At 38.8% G+C, this 24,968-nt stretch overlaps 1 protein-coding gene across 2 annotated transcripts in view; it reads left to right on the forward strand.

The window, feature by feature from the left end:
- Positions 1–24,968, forward strand: part of LOC126163027 (integrin beta-PS-like) — a 258,145-nt gene that overhangs the window by 35,284 nt on the left and 197,893 nt on the right. For both annotated transcript variants that reach the window (XM_049919898.1, XM_049919896.1), the window contains exon 4: positions 20,332–20,431. In XM_049919898.1, the coding sequence (XP_049775855.1) occupies positions 20,332–20,431 (100 nt within the window). The remainder of the gene's footprint in view (positions 1–20,331; positions 20,432–24,968) is intronic.

The following is a 24,968-nucleotide window of genomic DNA, read 5'->3' on the forward strand; positions in this document are numbered from 1 at the left end:
CCAACCCTCGTAGCTACAAGGTCTAAAATACTTCCATTGTGGGTGGGCTGTCGAACTAGTTACTCAAGGCAATTTTCAGAAAGCAGTTCAGAACTACTTTGCAAAACTGTTTGTCTGTACCCATTGCAGTGAATCCATATACATCCCATTCTGTACTCAGTAAGTTAAAGCTGCCTCCAATAAATTGCATGATCTGGGTACTTCCTCACTACTGACAACAGACTTTCTTTGAATGACTCCAAAACTGTCACAGCAGAGGAAGGTGTCCAGTAAAAATATCCAAATAATTCACCTAAACCTGTTATTTGCAACTTTACACACAAATTCAACCTCAATAGAGACGATATTTTTGTCAAATTCAATGAACACTCCCCCTCCTATGGTGCCTAATCTGTCTTTTTCACATATTTTCCATTTATCGCTGAATATCTCAGTGCTTTATACTTTGGGTTTTGATTGGTTCTCAGTTCCGAGACTTTGAGTGCAAGAAATTTCCTGGGATGCAGTAAATTTGGGGAATTTGTTACAAATTCTTTGACAATTTACAGATCAAATTTTAACAGTCAAAGTGTCCTTACTCTGCATACAGTCTCATTTTGCTATCTGCGTTTCATTTTGTGAGTGTTCATCAGAGTACCTCAACTTACTGCCTGGCCCAAAAAGCACCCATGTGCACTCCACAAGTATTCTACTACTCAAGTATCTGCTTCCTTTGTGTAGTGCACCACTGACCTATGAGGGGGAGTTCTACACTTCCCCACTGAATAACACAGGTTCAGAAATATGCAGCCAAGACAGTCACAGTGTCGACAAAACCTTTGGCTGAGATCCTCCATTTGGCTCCAAACCAAAGGACCCCAATCAACTCTGGGAACAAAGCTGCAAATTGCAAGCTCTGCCGGCACCTCACATGCAAGGCCATCAGCCTTCACCACTTCCACTGGCCACCTGTGTGAATTGAGGATGGCCTCAGAACCCAAGCAAAAGATATCACTGGTGCCAACATGAGCCACAACTTGCAGATGACTACATCCTGCATATTCGATAGCTTCCGGCAAGGACTCCTCCATACCTTGGTTGATGTTCTCGCCCACAGAATGCTGTTTTCCTAAGGATCTCCATTACATGCAGCAGATCCCTGATCCTGTGTGCCTACTTGGACTCTACTGAAGGAACGGCCAACTGTCCAATCACAGGGTGAATAGGCAAAGCCAGTTGAGGTCTCCACATTAGCCCTCTACCTCGACTGATGCAAATACATTACCTCCCACCACTCACCATGCTATGGGGGCAGATCCACCATGTTGGGTACAATAGGATGTGCCTCAGTAGCAGAGTCAACAGGTGAAACCAGCGACACCTCAGGTTTCCCTTACTAAACACCCGATTCTCTGCCACCTCTACTGTTTGTGGCAGCAGCCTGAAGACAGCTGACTGTAGCCAAAAGTGTTCATGATCTGTGGCCAGCTCCTTCTGTGTCTGTACACAGCATGCACAAATCCTGCCTACCCTAACACAGCCAATTGATGAAGTAAACTATAAAAGCACAAACAGAAACTTCAATATGCAACTTGCTACCCTCCTGATGTGGCATCACAGGAGGCTGTGTAGCTAGCTGTTCAGAAGAAATGACAATCATGCTAGAGACTGCCTGACTCTGTGCTGCTTTACAGTTTCAAAAATGTGAGCTTACAACTTTTGAATAGAAAAACAAGAATGGACTGAAAGAAATGTACTACCAACAAAATAACAAAACAGAGAGAAACTTAAATACGTAACTTCAAACAATGGAAAATCCAGGAGCAAATGTGAGTTTGTGCATGTGTGTATCTTGTCTTGTTGGCTGAAAGCTTTTCCGACAGTTTTTTGTTGTGCATTTCTATGATTCAGTATCTCTACTGTATGGTGAGTAACAACTATCGGACTGTTGACCATGCAGTTTGGTCCCTTCCCCCCGTCTTTTAAACAAACCAACCAACCAACAACTATTATTTTCATTATATTGTTAAATATGTAACTTGCCACTCTGCAGGTGTGTAACAGCCAACAGTTGGAGACTGACTGGCTTACTAAGCTAAAACAAATGGTGCCTGGCTCTTCAAAACAAACAAATGAATACGCAGTTGTTGAGTTGTTGATAGGCAGACATGAAAAAAGAAAACTTGCTAGCTTTCAGAGTTATCCTTTTGATCTCTCTCTCTCTCTCTCTCTCTCTCTCTCTATCTGTCTCTGTCACACACACACACACACACACACACACACACACATGCAGTCTTTATCCCTATATGTTGTTGGCTGCAGGTCTTCACGTCGAGAGGTAGATTCTTCAGACTGAAATTTTTTAACTTTATGGGTTCCAGTTGACTTAATAACTGATGAAGTGATTTCTGTTTCTATAACTTTTTTTGTTTTATCCCATTCTTTTATATCACACTGACTTTACAATCTCTACTTTAGAACACAATTTCACATTGTTATTGCCAAAATTAAAAACATGTCTGATTCCATCAGAGGCACGTCCACTACTATTACATTCTGCGGTACTAATATTATTCCAAAGAGTTTACAATGCAAAGAGTTTACAAACTTTTTTGACAAAAGAAGAATCTTCATCAAGTTATATCATTATTTTGTAAATGAAGCCCAAAATAAATTTAATAATTATCATTAGACTGTGCAATTGATCATATGAATTTTAAGTGTGCCAGATATTTCATGATTTCAAATATTTCTAAAAGAAGAATAATTTTAGCTGTACTTACAGAGTTAGTACATATCAATTGTAACAAATTAATTTCTTTTTATACATTTTAGCCTGACACATAATACATTGTATACAAAATAAAATGAAATTCATTTAGTCAAATAGCTGAGATAATGTTAACTTATGCAAGATTCGAAAATATTCCTGGTATCGGCTATTTCTATGAAGAAAGGTAATGTTAGAGGAGGGTGTCCCATTACAATAACACCCTCACAAAATTTGAAAACAACATGTTTTTGTGACAGATTATATGACTTGCCAATCAGTGAATAAAATGTTGCCAAAAGATAGATTACACATGTATATAAGTATCTGATACATAACATATTACAGAAAACATAAGAAAAATATCTACTGTACATGTCATAATCTATACATATATCATGATATGGTATTCATATTTTCAGATCTGTAGAACAAGTCATAAGACAAATAATAAAATGTCAAAACTACAACATTACACCACTCTAAACTATAGAAATAAATAAAAAGACAATGCAAATTACTAGAACCACAAATTTTAAGTTAATTTCCATAGAATCATACCTTCAAAATCGTCAAAAGAGAAGAGAAAAATTTCAGATCCTAAATGTACAACTAGTGAGCCAATTCAAAGTACTCACAACAATGGATACAGACCAGAAGAATATACTCAAGCATGAGTAGGCATATAGTACAAAATCAATCAGCCACACAAACCAGAGTATTTAAGGATATGTTGACTCATAAAAGGACAAAATAACGGAAAAATATTAGGGTACAAACCAGCAAAAAATGTTTTGACACAACAAAGTGAATAATGCTTATAATCATATCAATAAATTCGATCATATGCAAAGAGTAATTTAATAAGAAGCATCTAGCCTCAATCAATGGTTGTACGCTTTCCTTGAGCACCATGCTTCCACTTCGACAGCCATACCAAATATTCACGGCTCCAAGATCATGCTCTGCATTTGGTGTGACCAGCTTGGCGTCATGAACTATGAGGTGTTAAAAACAAATGAAAAAATCACAGGTGCTCATTATTGAATGCAATTAATATGTTTGAGCAGAGCATTAAAAGACAAATAGCCACAATACAGCTAGAGGCATGATAAAGTGATTTTGCAGCATGACAATGCTCAACTCTATGTTGCAAAAGAGGTCAAAACGTACTGCAAATGTTAAAATTGGGAAGTCCTACCCCCACCATATTCTCCAGACATTGACTCCTCTGACTATCACCTGTTTAGATCAATGGCGCATGGCCTGGCTGACCAACACTTCCGATCTCATGAAGAAGTGACAAATTGGATTGATTCGTGGATTGCTTCTAAAGATGAACAATTTTTACGATGCGGGATTTGTACACTGCCCGAAAGATGGGAGAAAGTAGGGGCCAGTGATGGAAAATACCTTGAATGATACATGTGTAACCAATTTGTTTCATTAAAACTTCAAATGTTGGGGAAAAAACAACAGAACCAAAGTTGTACGCCTTGTAAAAGGATCTACTTATTTAGTCTCATGGCATATATGTATCAAATTCTAAAGCACAAATATATTAACAGAACATAATTATATAGTGTATCACAGATTTTAACTCAGTCAATAGATAAGAAAGATCTTAAAAAATAACATCATCTTACATATTAATTCATGACAAATAAAACACAATTATATAGTTTTATGAATCTACAAATAGATTTAAACTCATTCAATGGATAAGATAGAACTCTAGAAATCACATCATCTTACATACTAAATTCCAGACAATCAAAACACAATTGTATAATCTTATAAATCTACAGACATAGTGTACATTTTCTCCTAGACTGGGGATCACTAAGAATCCATTTTCAAAGGTTTTGCCTTTATACTAAACGTTAAAAGTACCTGAGATTTTTCCAGTTTGCTTTGTTTACCTGTAGCTCCTCTTACCTTTACATCTACAATGGGCCTTTCCACAAATTTCTTACTATACTTTATCTTGTCTCTCAATTGTTCAGACATACCACAAATTGGGCTACAATCAAACAGTTCCCTCCCCACTGATCAATATTCATCTTCATGTAAAGACATCAAAAATCTGAATCATCATCTCTTATTAGACACTTCATGTAAAAGATCACTTTCAATTTCATCAAATGCTACATCCACACTGTTTTTGCAGGATTTTATCGACTATTGAACACAATTAATTGGTTAAATAGCACAACTAACATCAGCTATTACAGAAGGAACGCAAAATACGTTACTGTCAAAATTACCGAACCACAGCTAACTTTTTCCATAATGCACATTTATCCATGTTATTGTCAATCTGGTCCCAAACAAACTTCAAAAAGTTTTCACCTCTATTCTCTAGGCTCACAGATAACTCACCTTTACTGTTTGGATCATTACTCTGCATGCATTAATGAAAAACTGCTTTGACTGTACTGGTATCCCATGATTCTGACTTACATCATCACATACATCACTTACCTTACCTGTATCCACAAATAACTCTGAAACTTCAATATTCTTAAACTTTGCAAATACCTGATATTCATCATCTTCATCATCGTCATCATCATCATGTTCTTCCAAAATAGCTTCATCAACAATATCATTAATAACACAAGTCTCATCTCCATCAAAGTCACACACCTCACCTCCATTCATTTGCTATAAGCTATCAGTCTCAGAGTTACCAACCTCAGTCATTTCACAGCTCTCATTCACATCTACATAAAAAATACCACCTAATTCAAATCCAGTACAGTCATTATCCGTTTTACATACATCAATAACACTGTTTTCTGAACAAGAGAACAAATCATTAGTACACACTACATCAAAATTCTCATTACTATCACATTGTGGTTCGTGATTAACAGCTACATCATTATAATCAAACATAGTATCCCAAAACTTCTGATCAAAACATAAATAAGAAATCTGGTGTTCCTTCTGTTCAACTTCAGATATATGTGCCACATTATTAATACTGTTATTATTGTCTAATTACAAGTGTAAGTTGGGAGTCCTGTACTTCTTGTGTTTTCTCGCCACAAAACTGTGGACCTTCATTGAGGTAGACTGCTATTTCCTGAATAGTTACCTCTATGATTGTTTCTCCTATTAAATTGTCCATAGCCATCCCTGTAATTCCTGTTCCCTGATGTTCAAAATATCTGTTTTATTTTTTTATTTTATTTATTTATTTATTTCGTGTTCCATAGATCCATATGGGAACATATCCCTGGATATAGAACGAGTCAAGGTTTTTACAGATTATTGTTTTGTGCACAGATACATTGATCTTATCATTAGATTAAAGAAACTGTGAAGTTTAGCATATACCCTTACATATTAGTTAAGATACAGGACATCTGAAAGAATATACAGTCATACACACAATTTGGGTATTGTTCTTAAGTTATACAGGCATCATATACAGACGTACATAAATTTGGGTATTTTATTAAGTTACACTGTACTTTAATCAATTGTAGAGGTCACACGGTAAGGTTTAAGCCCAAACAAGAGATTCTATGCATTTTTGCTAAGAAATTCATCAATACCATAACAAGATTCATCTAAAAGGAACTGCTTCAGATTTTCTTTAAACTTTGCCATGTTTCCAACCAGTTCTTTAATGTGCGGTGGGAGGGCATTAAAAATCTTGGTGCCACTGTATAAAACCCCCTTCTGGACCATGCTTTTTGTTTTTAGCTCATAATGGAATCCTGTTTCCTTCGGGTGTTACTACTGTGGTATGAGCTATTGATTTTGAATAAGTTGCTGTTTTTTGAAACAAAGCACATCAGGGAAAAAATATATTGGGCAGGTGTTGTAGCCGGCCGCGGTGGTCTAGCGGTTCTGGCACTGCAGTCCGGAACCGCGGGACTGCTACGGTCGCAGGTTCGAATCCTGCCTCGGGCATGGGTGTGTGTGATGTCCTTAGGTTAGTTAGGTTTAAGTAGTTCTAAGTTCTAGGGGACTTATGACCTAAGATGTTGAGTCCCATAGTGCTCAGAGCCATTTGAACCAGGTGTTGTAAGGATTTGTAGACCTCTAAACAGATCCCTGCACGAGTGACTAGGATGTACTCCACACATAATTCTTATTGCTTGCTTCTGTGCACTTTTTTTGCTATTAGTTGATTTCCCCAAAATATTATATAGGCCATAAGTTGGTGAAAATAGCCATTACCATTTTGACCCTGATAAAAATTATCATTATCTCTGTTTCTATAGTTATTACCATTGTGATATCTATCATTCCGGTTGTTATGGTACATTTATCCACCCTGTCAACATATCATAAAAATTGTTCAAGACAATCGTCAGGTTCATGTACTAACTCCCATTGAACCTTTATGGTAATCTCCTTTTGAGTGCATCAGTCAATGTCATTTCATCAAATGGTTTCTCAAGGTGTGGTAATTTCTTAAGTTGATTCTTACAAAACTCTTTCAGAGTATCGTACCTATTCCTCTAATCAGGACCATTCAAAAACTCACTTTTAATTCTCCCTTGTTCAGCTTCTGACCAAAATTTATTTAAAAAAACATTTTTCAGAACTTTGATATGTCTCCTATTGACTTAAATTTAAATGTATGCAAGACAGAGTTTCACCTTCAAGACATCTTTTAACAACTTTAATTTTTTGTTCGTCACTCGTGCCTGAGACGAAACTATCTCTACAGTGGTGCAGAAAATCCACTGGATGTAAATTGTCTGATGGAGAACTTTTGATTGGGATGTTGGACCTCACAATACCATTGTTTGAACACAGATTTATGTGAATACAATTTTCCTGAACTGCTGAAATTTTTTGATCGAAAGCATTTACATTAGTTTGCTTATTGTTTTCGACATTTAAATTTTTTTTATCTGAACTACTAAAGTTCTGTTCCATTTTTTCCACAATGGCCTTCTGTTCAACTCTGATCTCATTAACATTCTTTGTCTGTCATGCAAATTCACTTACTAGCTCATTTTCCAAAACAATAAATTTATTTTCTAAGACATCAACTTTTTCATTCACATCTCTGACAATTCATTTTTTAGCTTCGGAATCTGATTACTAAGTTGGTCTATTTGGTATTGTACCCTGTCCATTTTACTATTGCTTTCAGTTTTCAGATTATAAAATTGTTCTTGTAGTGATGAATTTTTTTTTTTTTTTTTTCACCGAATGTTGTGGCCGAGCGGTTCTAGGTACTTCAGTCCAGAACTGCGCTACTGCTACAGTTGCAGGTTCAAATCCTGCCTCGATCATGGATGTGTGTGATGTCCTTAAGTTAGTTAGGTTTAAGTAGTTTATAAGTCTAGGGGACTGATGACCTCATATGTTAAGTCCCATAGTGCTTAGAGCTATTTGAACCATTCTGAACGTAAATTTTTCTGTTAACTGCCCTAAATTTGCTATTATTAATCTTCATTTCCACAAATTTTGCCAAAATCAACTGCAAAATATCAGTTTTAACTGTTTCTTTGCTGACTACACTTTCACTTGGTTTAAACATGTCCTCAGCTTTCACTACATCACTGCTGCCCTCATCTTTATTCATTTTCCTAGCAATCACATGAAAATGAAAAAAAATACTTTCACAAGTAGTTTGTACCTACCTTTTCTTTTTGATGTCTCTCATTGTAGATGTAAATTTCTCTTTCAATTCATGTGGTCCATTATTGTCTGGTGGTTTCTGGCAACTAGAGGAAGCAATGAGGTGCTGGTATGCAAGACTCACATGTCCCTTTCATCATTGGACGTACTTGGAGGTGCGTTGCCGATTTTCTCCTCAAGATAGCCAGCTGCGCCGATCTGCCCAACTTTTTCTCCGAAGCTATGATGCTGTTTGGAGGAGTTTTCTCTACTCTTAAAATGATTGCATACACTCAGGATACTTTTAAATCAACCCTACTATATTTCACATCCACAAACAGAACACCACATAACAGTTTCACATCGGTGAATCATATTTCGTAAATCCAATGACTCCCGGTCCATCAGAAACTATTGATTACTTTTACAATAAATACAGTTCCAAAAATCTCTCAAGGTTTTCACAAGTCCACCATCCACAACTCTAGAGAGTCAGTAAGTAAGTAAGTAAAAGTAAGTGTCTTTTCTTTTCTTTTACACAATTCAACTGTTTACAATAATGACTGATGTAGCACCATCACGGAGTAAGGCGAGCTTGCTACTAGTGCTGGTCATGTAACTTCTGTGTTGAGTGAGGCAACTACTTGCCCATGCGGGTCAGCCATTCACCTTGTGGCATTCTCTTGACATACGTCCATCCTGCGCATACAGAAAACCCACGTGAGGTAGACACTCTCCCGTTTCTCATGCTTGTACATAAAATATCGGGTGTTCGAGATGGTGGAAAGTGGATGGTCTCTAGAATTTGCGCCAAAATTCTCGAGTCACTACAATTGTTGATACTATTTCGTTACTGTTGATATGACTTTATTGGGCAGTTCTTGGGTCTTCTTTCTTCACGTGCTCGGGCATTCATTCGTATATAAACTGCAAATGACATAAATCACTGACGTTTCTTCTTCTGCAACAGACAAAACTTTGTTATCAGTCAACTGATCCCAGATGACACCCACAATTGTAATCTTACCCTCCCACACATCACCAGTAGTTTTTCAGTCTCTTGAAAAGGATTAATTGCTTTGTTTCAAACACTTTGAGAGGAGTAAGATGTACAAATAATTTTGTGACTTATCTTCATTTCCTCGTAGTTGGCTGCAGTTCTACCCATTTAGGGGTAGATTTTTCAGGCTGAAATTCTTTAACTGTGTGGGTTCCAGTTGACATAATAACTGATGAAGTAATTTCTGTTTCTGTGACTTTTTTCCGTTTTATCCCATTCTTTTATGTCACACTGACTTCACAATGTCCACTTTAGAATACAAATTCACATTTTTATTGCCAAAATTAAAACTATGTATGATTCCAGACAGAAGAAGGATCTTCACCAAGTTATATCATTATTTTTTAAATGAATCCAGAAATAAATTTAATAATTATCATTAGACTGTGGAATTGATTAAATGAATTTTAAGTGTGCCAGATGTTTCGTGATTTCAAATATTTCTAAAAGAAGAATAATTTTAGCTGTACATACAGAGTTAGTATGTATCAATAGTAACAAATTAATTTCTTTTTATGCATTTTAGCCTGAAAAATAATACATTGTATACAAAATCAAATGAAATTCATTTAGTCAAACAGCTGAGATAATGTTCACCTAAGCGAGATTCGAAAATATTCCTGGTATCGGCTATTTATATAAAGAAAGGTAAGGTTAGAGGAGGGCATCCCATTACAAATTCCATTGTTATTTCTTGGCAGGTTGTCTGGCTGTGGTGGAGATAGTGTCAGGTGGGGTGGGTAGAAGGAGAGGGAGGTATTGAGCGACTTGGAGTGAGGTATCTGGTTTGCCGGCTAGGAGTGATGGAGGAGGGGTGGCAGGTATATGTGCTGGCATGATTTTAGTGGCTGGTGGGAAAACACTGAAGGCAACATGGGGCCTGAATTGGTGAGGGTGACAGGAGAGAGGAAGGGGAAACTGAGATTGAGACTGGGATGATTACAGGAGTGGAGGATGTGTTGCAAGGATGACTTCCATCTATATAACTCAGAGAAGATAGTGGTAGAGGGAAGGATCCAGATGGCCAAGATTGTGAAACAGCCATTGAAACTGAGCATGTTGTGCTCAGCTTCATGTCATGCCAATGGCTGGTCAATTTTGTTTTTGGTAACAGGTTGGTGGTGACCATTCATAATGATGAACAGCTGGTTGGTAGTCATCCCAACATAAAAAGCTGTGCAGTGTTTGCAACAGAGTTGGTATAAGACACAATTGGTTTCATGGGTGGCCTGGCCCCTGATGGTGTGAGATAAGACTGTGAAAGGACTGAAGTATGAGGTGCTGGGTGGGTGGATTGGGCACATCTTGCATTTTTGTCTGCCACAGCGATCATATCCCTGGGAGTGGCAGTGACACATAGTTGGACTACAATGTAGGTTGAGTGGGTCATGCAACACCACTTTAGGAGGAGTGGGTAGGTCCTTGGATAGGATGTCCCTCATTTCAGGGTAAGATGAGAGATAATCAAAGCCCTGGCTAAGCATGTGGATCATTTGTTCCAGTCTAGGTTGATACTGGGTGACAAGGGGGCATTCTTTTGTAGTTGATTCTTGTCACTGGTGGGAGGCCTGGGGTTGTATGATGATATGGCACAGGAGATCTGTTAGTGGTCTAGGTTTGGGGAGGGGGCATTACCTTTTTGTGAAGGCCTTTGTGAAACTTTCAGCATATTAGGCAAGGGATTATTGCCACTGCAAATATATTGTCCATGGATGTCTAGGCTGTGTGGAAGGTATTTTGTGGTGTGGAAGGGCTGGCATGTGTTGGAATGCTTGTACTGTTTGTGGTTAGTGGACTTAATGTGGACAGAGATGTGGAGGGAGCCATCACAGAGGTGGAGGTCAACACTAGGAAGCAGGGTGGTGGAGGACCATGTGAAGTGTATGGGAGAAAAGTTGTTAAGGTTGTGAAGGAATGTGGATAGGACTGGAATAAGGCTAGGTGAGTGGATTAGGCAGGTCTAGGACCTGTATCTTACACAAGGTTATGATCCCTGTGGCAAAGGGTTGGGATTGGGAATGGCCTGGAGATGGACTAGGATGTTGTGGAGGTTTGGTGGGCGACTTGCCCAATCCACCCAACCAGCACTTCCTATTCCAGTCCCATCATGGGCTTATACTACCCCATCATCAGAGGCCATCTGTGAAAGCAGCCACGTTATATACCATATCTGTTGCAATCATTGTTCAGCTTTTAGTATTTATGTGACTACCAACTAGCTGTCCAAGAGGATGAATGGACACTGCCAAACTGTGACCAAGAGCAAAGTGGACCACTCTGTAACACAACATGCAGCTTCACATAACATACTCGATTTCAATGGCTGCTTCACAATCCGGGCCATCTGGATCCTATGCTGCACCATCAGCTTTTCTGAACTTTGCCATTGGGACCTGTCCTTACAAGACATACGCTCCTGAAATCAACCCAACCCCAGCCTACCAAAACCTACTGTCTCTACACCTTCCACTCGTCTGTTTCCATCCTCTCTGCCCTGTCACCTCTTTACAATAAGCCTCCACTCACCCTCGTGTGCACTGCTCTCTGCCAGCCATCTTTTATTCTTATCTGCTCCTCTACTTTCCACTCCCTGGTTAACCCCCTCCTCTCCCTCCCCCACAGTCCCCATTGCTGCATCTGTTAGCCCTGTCATGCCCATCTAGTTCCTGCATGCTCTGCCAGGCAGTACTGATTCCTCTTCCCCCATCCTTACCCTGCTATCCCTCCCCATTTCCAACATGCTCCATATTGCTGCTCCCATACAACATGTTTCTCTTCCAGTATGGCCAGAGTTAGTGGTCATGTGTGTGTGAGGTGTGCTTACTTGTGTGAATTTGTGTACATTTCTCTTTTCTGAAGAAGGCATTTTGCCAAAAGCTTATATGAATAGTCTTTTCATTGTGCCCATCTGCAGCTCAACATGTCATCTTTATGGTGAGTACCAGTATTTCTGAGATACTCTTTTATTTGCTTGAAGACATGCTACATGCAAGGGGTCCACTATAACTTGTGTCTGCCAGTAGTGTTTTTGCCCATGAGAACTCTTGTGAATGGTGCCTGAATGGTAGCTACATGAGGGAAATGATGTAACTTGTGAAAGTCCTATGGTAGTGGCAGTTGGCGTGTAAGATTGGTTCACTGTGGTGTAGGGTAAGTGCCAGCTTCGTTGATCATTAGTCTGCAAAAGATGACTTCAAGCTGCTGAAATTGGAATTTGTCATCACTGATCACTATGCTATTCGCGAGTGCCTCAAGAACTTGTTTAAGATGCAGTTCACAGAGTTTGGGTAGGTGAGAAGATCAGAATATCATCCAGGTAGATATAGCAAAAAGGGAGTTTTAACAGAATGCTGTCAATTAACCACTGCTAAGTCTGAGCTGCATGTTGGATATATAGAATCATATAAACCAAAAGGTGTCAGTCCCACCTCTGTGAATTTCCTCTGCACTCACTGGTATCTGAAGATATGCCTTCAGGCAGGCTAAGATACTGGAACCTGAGGTGTAGGCAGTGCAGTGAGTGAAGTCTTGCATATCTGGTACAGAATATCTGTCACTGATTGTGTGGATGTTTTCACACAGTCTCATTGTCCCATGTTTCTTGGGTGCTATCTTAATGGTAGAAGCCCACAAACTACCAAAAGGTCTCCCAGTCCCAGGCTGTAAAAGTTCATCATCTTTCATTTTGGTGGTGCAAAGCTTGTTTTGTAGTAACCCGTGCAACCTGTGGCCAACAGGAGGGCTTCAGGTGGTTGTAATCTTGTGTTGAAAGTTCAGTTGCAAGTAGCATGTTTCATAAATAATACCTGCGATTGTGCAGGGGGTGTAGGAATACTCAAAGTTACAGTGAAGGACACAAGAGCAGGAAGCATTTTACTGACCTTGGCCATTTGTGGAGGCTGGGTGGACTTGGATGTTACCGGAGAGGACGCCATTGTCATGCTGAGATCGAATGGGGATGGTGTAGGGGAGTCATCCTGAACAGGGGTGAGTGAATGTAACATCTGAGGACCATACAGATAGTGTTGTAGGGTGTTGAGTTCCTCCAACACCTGGCAGATTGCACAATGTATAGCATCACTTTTTCCCTTAAACATAGTGATTCCAGTTTCTTGCCAAAGTAATGCAGTTGAAATTGTTGCATTTTGATGAGGGGTTTGATGCATTCTTTTAGGTATCATCCAGTCAAGACATGGCAGATATGTGCTGAGCTTTGGTGGGCATAACCAAGGACACCAGTAACAGAGTGGCCACTCACCTGATGGGTCAGAGTGCCATGTGTCAGGTCCAATAACAGCCAAAAATGATGAAGTAAGCCAGCACCAAGCACCAGATCTCTTACATCTGCATTAAGGAAGTTCCATTAAACATTTCCCCATTATCGAGATCGAGGGTGGGAGACTCAGCTGTATACGTGGAGTTGTGTAGCAAGAAAGGTACTTGTCACTGAAGGTAGACCTTGAGGTGAGGTACTCATGTCAGAACCAGTGTCAGTGAGTAAATACTGTTGATTGATGTTACATACAGACTACTGTGCAATGGTGGTGTGGAAGGTGTTTTGTTAACATGATGGGAAGTAAGGTTCTTGCATGGCCTTCTTGATCCAGTGCACCTACTGAAAACTTTGTATTGCTTTCGGGTAGTTGCATGGTGGGCAGCACTTCCACATGGCTTCAACAAACTGGATATGAAACCAGCAGAACTGTCTCAGAATCAACATGTCAGCATGCAGGGCATGGTTGCCACTTGTGGGGATTTTCTTGTGGTCACATGAAGGTCAACATCCCCTGTGGTGGAGCTGATATCAAGTTTGATGGTGGTCAAATGAGCACAGTCTGGCTTGGCTGCAGCGAGGCAATGGGTGCAATGTGACTCCTATGGGCGATGTTCAAGGGCAATGTTATCAGCCAAATATATACATTGCTGTTATTGTAGTATTGTAAAGACTCTGTATGCCAGTTTTAACTTGTGATCCAGCAATTCATGTTGATGCAAAATCATCCCAAGTTGAACTTGAGGCGTGAGGATCCAGAGCATGTGATCCAGCATCAGTCTGAAATCCACTAGCGTGTGTAACTGGCACCAAAGCTCTGAAGGTGTCCTGTCCCCCATTTGTTCTTCATGAATAAATGTTGTACTTGTTGCTCCTGTGACTGTGAGTTGCATTGGAGAAGAGCAGATTTCACAGATTTGTTGTGTGTGGAGGGGGAGGGGGGAGGGGGAGGAAGGGATAATGTCACTGATCACATCAGCGAGTTCACTGATGTGATTGAGTAATGTGACAAATTTGGCACTGTCACTAGGTGTAAAAGTGAGTTGATGTGGGCGAAATGATGGTAGTTTAGAGTGAGCATTGTAATGGGCATGGTGTCATCAGTGAATGGTTGTGCTGATGACCAAGATGAAATCTGATGTGGTACAATGGACAAGTGCACAGCATCTGTATGCAGCACCGTAGTAGGTGTAGTGGGAATGTCCAGAAATTGTCTGGCAGGCTGGACCACAAGATGCAGTATGAATGGGTTGAATGAGTTTGGACATGGCATGGCTGACACATCAGCAGCAGTGAACACTTGTGAATGTGGCTGTTTGAGCAACTGATTCACAGTATATGTCTAACATGCGTGCAGAGTAGAGTCCAGAATGAAAATGCCTAATAAATTGTCTGTAGGAGTCCATTGTTCAAAACCACTGATGGAAGTCATGTTCATTTTTGACAAAAACAAGTTGCCTTGGAGTCAACTGCAAGACACGAACACTTTCATATGGAAACACAGTCTATGGTGAATGCAGAATGGTTGCACATTGGTGCAGATAGTTGAGAAGAGGGGGGAAAAATCAGTACATTGAAGAAGCAATACAGAGGACATTTAATGAAATAAAAATTAATAGCACATCCCCATCTGAAATAAGAAAGATCATCATGCCTCTAAAAAGCAGAAGGTCAATAGGGGGTGCACAATATTTCCAATAAAGCAATAAGAAGTTGTGAGCATATAATATGCAATATACTTAGTCACATGCGTAATGCATTGTTAACTCATGGTGTTTCCCCAGGAAAATTGAAATGTGCCACTTTTAGGTCTCTCTATAAGAAGAGTGACTCCACAGATGCCAATAACTACTGTTCATTGTCACTTCTGACATTGTTTTCCAAAATTTTGAGAAAGTAATGTACTCCAGAGCTGTAACACACCAATGGGATACTTAGCCAATCACAGTTTAGATTTCAGGAGGGCCATTCCTATGAGTCAGGTATTTATACATTTACCGAGCATATAATAAAATCTTTAAAAGATAAAATATCATCAACTGGGATCTACTGTGACTTTTCAAAGACATTTGTTTGTGTTAATTGTAATGTTCTATTAGAGAAATTACGTTTATGTAGAATATGTAGTTCAGCAAATGCTTACTTTATACATATTTAAGAAAAAGAATGCTGAAAGTTACTCTTGGCTGTTTGAGTAAAACAGAGATTGATGTTATACCATCTCCATGGGGAGAAATCACAATAGGAGTCCCACAGGGATCATTGGCTCCCTACTTTTCTTGTTTTATGTTATTGATCTGACATTTTATTTGAATCAGGAGGCAGAATTTGTCTTGTTTGCAGCTGATACAAGCATTATTTGAAGCTGATCAAAGAAGTAGCAACAGAGAAAATAGTAAATGATGTTTTCTGCCAGTTACTAAATGGTTTTGCATGAATGGGCTAGCTTTAAACTTAGAAAGAATGTAGTTTATCCCATTTTCTACTGTCAAAAATATCCCCCCCTCCACCTATCCTGGTTCACCAACAAGAAATAATAAACAAGGTAGAAAATTCTAAGTTATTAGGTGTGCCTGTGAATGAGAATTTAAACTAGAAAAACCATATAACAGACTTGCTAAATCATTTAGTATCAGCTACCTTTACCATAAGAATAATTGTCAACTTTGGGATACAGAAGGCAGTAAGCCGACATATTTTGCATATTTTAATTTGTTGATGTCTTAAGACACAATATTCTGGGCTAACATCTTGCTTAGGCAAATAGTATTCATTGCACAGAAGACAAAATAATCTGGATTGTGTGTTGTAATGGGACACCCTTTCCTAAAATAACCTTTGATTTTGTATACAATGTATTACATTTCAGGCTAAAATGTATAAAAAGAAATTTATTTGCAACAATTGATATGTACTAATGGTTAAAATTATTCTTGTTTTAGAAATATTTGAAATTAGAAATTCTGGCATACTTAAAATTCATATTATTAATTCCACTATCTAACCCTAATTATTAAATTTATTTCTGGGTTCATTTATAAAATAATGACATGGCTTAGTAAAGATTCTTCATTTGTCAAGGAAGAAACTCTGTTTCTTTGTAAACTCTTTGGAATATTGTGGGTAGTGCAGAATGTAGTAGTAGTGGACATGCCTCAAATGGAGACAGACATATTTATATGACCAACACTAACAATGTAATTTGGAATATTAAGTGGAAATTGTAAAAACAATGTGATATTTAATAATGTGACAAAGAAAAAAATTCAAGAAGTAAACAGGCAAATTTTCATCAGTATTTAGTCATCAGGAACCCTCAATGTTAAATCAAACATTCAGCCGCAAGCATGTACCCCTAGACATGAAACTTGGGGCCAACATCAAGAAGGGAAAATGAAGATAAGTAAAAAGCTTTTTTTTTTTTTTTTTTTTTTTTTTTTTTTTTTGTATATCTAATGCCTCTCGGAGCTTTTGAAACTAATGAAGACACTAAGAAAAATTTAATAGTGATATGTGGGAGGGTAAAGATTATAGTGTGAAATTCACACACATTCATCTCACAGGTATTCCAGCAAGCAGCTGGGAATATGAATCATAACATCACAGTACACTTATTCACTTACGAATCTGGTTGTCAACAATTCCCCTAAATTTGAGAATAACAGAGACATTCAGAAGTAAGACACTAGAAGAAAAAAATGATGTGCATTAACTCTTGAACAAATCTAACTTTTGCATAGAAAGGAGTGAAATATGCAGCTATAAAACTCTTTGACAATTTATCCATGCAAATAAAATGTCTGACTTATAACAGAAGTGCTTTCAAATGTAGATTAAAGACATTTTCTTTTGACAACTCTTTCTATACCATAGAGGATTCTTGAGTTGAATAATTAACTGATACAAGGACAAAACAGAAAAAACCCTGAAAACCTTTAGGTGACCAGCATATAGCTGTATCAATATTATTTATGATTTTTTTAGTTATCTTTAAATGTTGTGTGTTTGTTGTGTTGACGCATTCCACATCATAACATACAATATGAAATTCATCTATGGAACAAATAACTAACTAATTAAATTGTGCATCAAGTACATACAATGTAAAACCACCAAAGAAATGTACAGTAGAGCCCTGTTAATCCGAACTTATTGGGGCCAGACCTTGTTCAGATTACCTATTTGTTCAGATTAGCTGGAATTATGCTGATGAATTTCTAGAATGAAGTATATCAAGCCAATGAGTAGGTACACCATGGTAACAAATGGGAACAAGTGTGGGAACAATGCCTCACTTCTTACTCCCTGCCCTTTTTGTTTTGCATTGTTGAGACCTTTGTAGTGTCTGAGGTCAGTGCACTGCCAGTGGGCTCACAAAGCACGTGGTTATGTTAGTTATTGATCGCTGGCGCACGTAACAGTTGTATTGTATTTGTTCAGGTGTAGTGGTGTATTTATTTTCATCATGAGTAAATGGAAACATACAACGTTAACTCTCAAAGAAAATCTAAATGCTTTGAAGCAGATAGACAATGGTGAGAATGTATCTGAACTGGCAATGGTACTGGGTGTTGTTAAAGCAACCATTTGTGATTGGAAGAAGAACTGAGTGAAGCTTGAATAGCGCTGTGCGACATCTTCGGGAAAAACACTCGAAATTCGGCATACTTTGGAACAGACCAAGTACAATAAAGTGGATGAAGCTCTTTTCCTTTAGTTTATGCAAGAAAGAAAAAGGGGAACTCCTTTTAATGGAGCAATGGTTCAGGAGAAGGCTGTTTACCTGAACAAGTTAATGAATGGTGATGAGTCTTTTAGTGTGAGTGCAGGTTGTTTGGATAGGTTCAAAAAATGTCATGAAATCCGTCAGCTAACAATTACTGGAGAGAAGCTTTCTTCTGACCAGGATGCAGTGAAGGAATACTTGGGTGAGTTTGAAAAAATGATAAGAGAGGGAAAGTATTCTCCCCGACAAATTTATAATGATAACGAGACTGGCCTTAATTTTAGGGCATTGCCAACAAAAAGCCTGGCATCAAAAACAGAAGACCATGCTCCTTGTTTTAAAATGTGCAAAGATTGTGCGACTTTATTAGTGTGCAGCAATGCTGCTAATCACAAGCTGCTATTAGTGTGCAGCAATGCTGCTAATCACAAGCTGCCTTTAGTACTGATTGGCAAATCTTCTAGGCTCAGAGCTTTTAAAAACTGCAACATGAAGTCCCTGCCCACATATTATTGCAACCAGAAAAAAGCTCGGATGGATGGTAAGCTGTTCAAAGAATGGTTTCATGGCCAGTTTGCTCCCTCTGTTTGACAGTTTTCTAAGGAAAATCATTTGTCTCCATATGCAATTCTTTTGATTGATAATGCGCCATCTCACCCCAGCACTGAGGAATTATGTGATGGAGAAATTGTGGCAACCTTTTTGCCACTGAATGTTTCACCACTTCTACAGCCGATGGACCAGGGCATACTGCAAACATTTGTTTTACAGAAAACAATTTTTAAGAATTTGATCCAAGATGATAGCATTCCTTTAGTGGACAAAATAAAAAAGACCAATGTGAAGAATGTTGTTTATTGGGCCGCTGAGGCATGGCAGAATATTTCATAAAATACTCCAAGAAAATCGTGGAGAAAACTGTTGACATCTCTTGAATTTCAGGACAACCTAGTTGAAAATGGAGAGGAAAATCTATTACAAATGATACAGACAATCCCTGGATGTGAAGAAGCTAGTGAAGGGCACGTGGATGAGTGGATGGCAGTGGATGGGGCATGTGTGGAGTACCATACTGACACTGATTTAGTTGCTGCTGTGACTCAAGACCAGGAAGAAGTGGACTGCTATGACGGAAGTGACAATGAGCCTGAAAGCAACAAAGGAGAGGTGGTGCCACACAGTGACGCAGCAGACGCTCTTGACCTCACGCTACGTTATTTGGAGCAACAGTCCACTGCTACACCTGCTGGTCTGATGTTTATGAGACGATGGCACAACTATGCATCATATAACAGACTGTCTTCTTTAAGCCAAAAAACAATGACTGAGTTTTTATCATCTAAAAAGTAGGGATAAAATGTCTGCTGTATTTTAGTAAGTTTTGCAGCTTTTCTTTCATTGTTATGCATTGTTCAAACCTAATGTTTTCTTGCCAATTTTTCTAATGCATGTTTACTGTATTGTGTAAATTAAAATAGTGTATATGTACAGCAGTTTACCGCACAGTTTTCCATACTTAGACTAACATTTTTCATGTTCATATTAATCGAACATTTGGATTACCGGGATTCGGATTAGTGGGAGTCTGCTGTAGTTTGGTGCTGATCAACAATTGTACATCATAAGCTGATAACATTTATCTAAACAAATAAAAATGTTATCCTTATAAACAGTAATTTAAAATCATCACATATTGGTACTCATTTATAAACACATTCCAGTTTTTAATTTCAAAAAGAGTAAAGTCATTCAATAATGTTGTCTCTGCCTTTATGACATGTTATTCTGTACTTGTAAATTAGAAATACATAGCTGAAACTCTTCTCCCTGTAACACCCCACACATAAAGTGCACAATCATCCAAAGTTAAAAATTTACATTTGATTTTAACATGTGTAGTTCTGTGAAAATTGCTTTCTCTTTTCCAGTTTAAAAGCACCATGTAGTCTAGCTGATGGTACTAAATGTGCTCCACCATACAGCTTCAAGAACCACATGTCTCTCAGTAATGACACAGAACAGTTTTCTGTAAGTATAATTTTGCCTCTGCTTGGCTCTTTTGCTAGAAAATATTGCCTTGCCAGTTCTGTTTTTCATCTAAAATGACGAAAAATGTATTCAGTTAAGTTTGCTTATAATAGTATGGTTCAATGTTGACTCCTGTCATTTTTAGCATATTAACTAATGTAATCCAAGAAAAAATAGGAGTGTTAGTCAATAGTGAAAAAGATAAGTAAGCTTCAATCATCAGTTACTAAAGCAACGGAAAAAATAATAATAAATATCAAGGACATTATGAGTAAAATTTGAAACAACGTGACCTGTTGTGACAAATCTGGCTTTTCCTCAATGTGTTGTTTGCAGCCATCAGTATAAATAAATGCTCAACTTCTTCAAAAATGTTTAATGATTTAGATTCGGTTTTCACAAATGACTTACAGAGATTCTGTAATTTCCTTAATAATCTTTGCAATTTAGTTTGCTTCAAATGTTGTGTGGGGAAAGAGAGAGACAGGGAGGGAGAGAGAGAGAGAGAGAGAGGGGGGGGGGCATAGAGGGAGGGATTGACAGGGTCTGGTGAGAAGGGGGGGGGGGGAGAAGAATTGAGTTACTGTATTGCCAGCAGATTTAGGTACTTGACTTTGCCACTAATATGTCTTGCTTGGATCCCTACACACCAATGAAGTTATTTCATGAGGTAATGTATTGTTCCATTCAGCATATCCTGCCTCCTTATTTATATCCACAAAATTATGTTCTTGATATGGGGTACAAGTTATAGCAATTGTTGAAGAAGCATATACTTTTTTGTGACAATATTTTTTTAATATGCATGCACTGTAAAATACAGAGTATACATCTCTTTTTGCTACAGTAGTTTTTAAGTAGATGTCTACGGTTGAGGACAAAGGATAATATCAACATAAGAATTAATTGTAAGTTAACCTCTATAACATTCAAGATTATACCATCCTTACTGTTACCCATGTTGTTGTGCCTACTTAGAAACAGTGGTCATTACAACACAGTGCCTAAGTAACAATACATTACACATTTTACAACATTGGCTGACCATTGTTGTATGTATTGTAGTTGGTTGTGTAGTAATATTTATACTGTAGTGGGTCCACCTGAGTCACGTTAATTTTAAAGTGTTGTGTGTGTGTACAGTGTGCTGTACATATGTAACTGTGTGTTTCTTAATGTATTAATTCACACATTCCAATGAGTGGTAAAAGTAAGAGAAAATTTGTGCCACTGAAGTGGAAACTGGAAGCTTTGAAAAGACTAGACAAAGGAGAACATTAAGAAAACTTGCTGCTGAGTATGGAGTTAGTGAAGTGATGTTTGGAGATTGGTGTAGAAACAGAGACAAAATTGAGAAATTTTCATCAAACAATTGTTCTATTTCTACTCACCAAGTGGCGGCAGAACACCCACATAAAAGGTGGTTGTAATTGGCAAGTTTTCTGAGACAGTGGCTCCTCCTTTTGGCTGAAGGGTTGAAGGATAAGGAAGAGGGGTGAAGGAAAAGGAATGGAGAGGTCTAGGAAAAGTGGTAGATCTTGGGAAAGTCACCTAGAACTGTGGGTCAGGGGAGACTCACTGTACAGGATTAGAAGGAAATACTGATTGTAGGGGACTGCACTGGGCTGCTTAAACATCATGAATGAGTTAATAAAAGTGAAAAGCTAAGTGCACTGTATGTAACATGGGAGGGGGTAGTGGAAAATAGATGGGAAAGGCAATGAAAGATGTAGAAAACTAAAACGGAGGAAGCAAAGGGTAGTTACGGTAAAGAAATGCTGAGATGGAAGAAATTAACATAAATTAAGTCCAGGTGGGTGGCAAGAAACAAGGACATGTTGTAGTGCTAGTTCCACCTGTGGAGTTCCGAGAGACTGGTGTCTGGGGAAAGAATCCAGGTGGTGCATGTGGTGAAACAGGTGCTGAGGCCATCAATGTCATGTTGTAAAGCATGCTCTGCAATAGGATATTGTGAGTTGCCATTATACACCCTCTGCCTATGCCCATTCATCCTAATTGATAACTTGGTGGTAGTGATGCCAATGTAGAAGGGTGAACAGTGTTTACATAACAGCTGGTATATGACGTGTAATTTTGCAGGTGGCTCTCCCTTTGATCATATACATTTTGCCAGTCACAGGGCTATTATAGGTGGGTGGTAGGAGGCTGCATAGGGCAAGTCTTGCACCAGGGATTTTCACAGGGGTAGGAGCCATGGGGTCGGGAGATGGGTGCAGAAGCAGCATAGGGTCTGACAAGAATATTGCGGAGATTGGGTGGGCAACAGACAGAATGGATCTCATTTCAGGGCATAATTTTAGGAAGTCATTGCCCTATCGAAGTAGCTGATTAACATATTCCAGATGAGGATAATACTAAGTCACCAATGGTGTGCTCCGAAGCTGTTTTTTGGAGGAATCATCAGTACCAGGCCTGGATGTGATGGCCTGGGAAATCTGCTTTTTAACTAGGCTGGCGATGTAATTACATGCAGTGGAAGCTGAAGTGAGAATGGTGGTGTATTGCAATTTTGCCCACCACACATAGAATAGCTTTCCATCACCCTCCCAATCTCCACAATATTCTTGTCAGACCATATGCTCCTTTTGCACCCATCTCCCTACCCTACGGCTCCTACCCTTGTGACCATCCCCACTGCAAGACTTGCCCTATGAAGCCTCCTATGATCCACCTACAATAGCCCTGTAACTGGCAAAATGTATACTATCAAGGGGAGAGCCACCTGCAAAACTACACATCATATACCAGGTGTTATGTAAACACTGTTCAGCCTTCTACATTGGCATGACTACCACTAAATTATTGATTAGGATGAATGGGCATAGGCAGAGAGTGTGTACTGGCAATTCACAATATCCTGTTACAGAGCATGCTCTGCAGCATGACATTCTCGACCTTGGCGCCTGTTTTACCACACGTGCCATCTGGATTCTTCCCCCAGACACCAGTTTCTCAGAACTCCGCAGGTGGGAACTAGCACTACAACATGTACTTGGTTCTCACCACCCACCTGGACTTAATTCATGTTAATTTCTTCCATCTCAGCATTTCTTTGCTGTAACTACTATTTGCTTCACTCCATTTTAGTTTTATACAGCTTTCATTGTCTTTCCCATCTATTTTTCACCACTCCTCTCCCACCGCTGTTACATACAATGCACTTTTCACTCTTATTAACTCATGCATGGTGTTTAAGCAGTAATCTCTCTCTATGTATTACCCTGTCTTCCACCTATAAGCTCTCAGGTTTCCAAATCTCATCTGATGCAGTCCCCAACAATCAGTATTTCCTTCTCATCCTGTGCAGTAAGTCTTCCCTGACCCATAGTTCTGGGTGACTTTCCCAAGAACTATCCCTTTTTCTAGACCTCTCCAGTCATTTTCCTTTACCTCTCTTCCTTCCCCTTCAACCTTTCTGCCTGAAGAAGGAGTCACTGGCTCCAAAAGCTTGCCAATTACAACCGTCTTTTATCTGTGTGTTCTGCTGCCACTTAGTGAGTAAATTTTTTATCGATCCAATTAAATAATTTTGTCAATAAATGATTGTTTCCATTGTTATAAGTGTTTTGTTTCATCATTTAAATGGAAGTCAGTAGAGAAATCTGAGTATGAAAAAATGAGTGAAACTTTGTTCATTTGGTTTCCTCAACAAAGACAAAAAGGAAATTCAATTTCAGGGCCTACTCTACTAGAAAAAGCTGCATTTTCTGAGTTAAAGGAAGGTGAGAATGATTTTACTGCAAGTTCAGGATGGTTGGATAGGTGGAAGAAGTGGTACAGTGTAAGGCAGCTTGAAATTTGTGGTGTAAAACTTTCTGGAGATTATCAAACTGTTACACAATTTTGTGAGAAATTAAGAAAAATTATACATGAAGAAAGTCTTACTCCTGATCACTTGTAGAACTGTGATGAAACAGGGCTAAATTGGAAATGCTTCCATCTAAAACTCCAGCCTCAAAAGAAAAAAAGGTTGACCTGGGCTACAAAAAATATAAAGAGAGGTTAACAGTTATTGCTGCATCGAATCCAAGTGGGGACTACAAATTGAAGCTACAGGTAACAGGAAAGTCTGCTAAGCATAGAGCTTTAGAAAATATTGCTGGCTGGGGTGGCCGAGCTGTTCTAGGCACTTCAGTCTGGAACCGCGCAACTGCTGTGGTCACATCCATGGCTCGGGCATGGATGTGTTTGATGTCCTTAGGTTAGTTAGGTTTAAGCAGTTCTAAGTTCTAGGGGCCTGATGGCCTCAGCTGTTAAGTCCCATAGTGCTCAGAGCCATTTGAACCATTTTTTTAGAAAATATTGCTACTTCTGCACTGCCTGCTACATATGTCCATCAAAAATCTGCTTGGATGGACAAAAATATTTTTAAGAAGTGGTTTTTTGAAGATTCTGTTCTAGAGAACAAAAGATACCTAAAGAAGTAGTGCTTCCCTTCCAAAGCAATCTTAACGCTTGACATCACTGCTTCACACCCTGACGAAGAAGAAGTACAATGTGAGAGTATTTGTGCAAT

This window comes from Schistocerca cancellata, chromosome 2 (assembly GCF_023864275.1).
Source record: "Schistocerca cancellata isolate TAMUIC-IGC-003103 chromosome 2, iqSchCanc2.1, whole genome shotgun sequence".
Classification (NCBI taxonomy): Eukaryota; Metazoa; Arthropoda; class Insecta; order Orthoptera; family Acrididae; genus Schistocerca; species Schistocerca cancellata.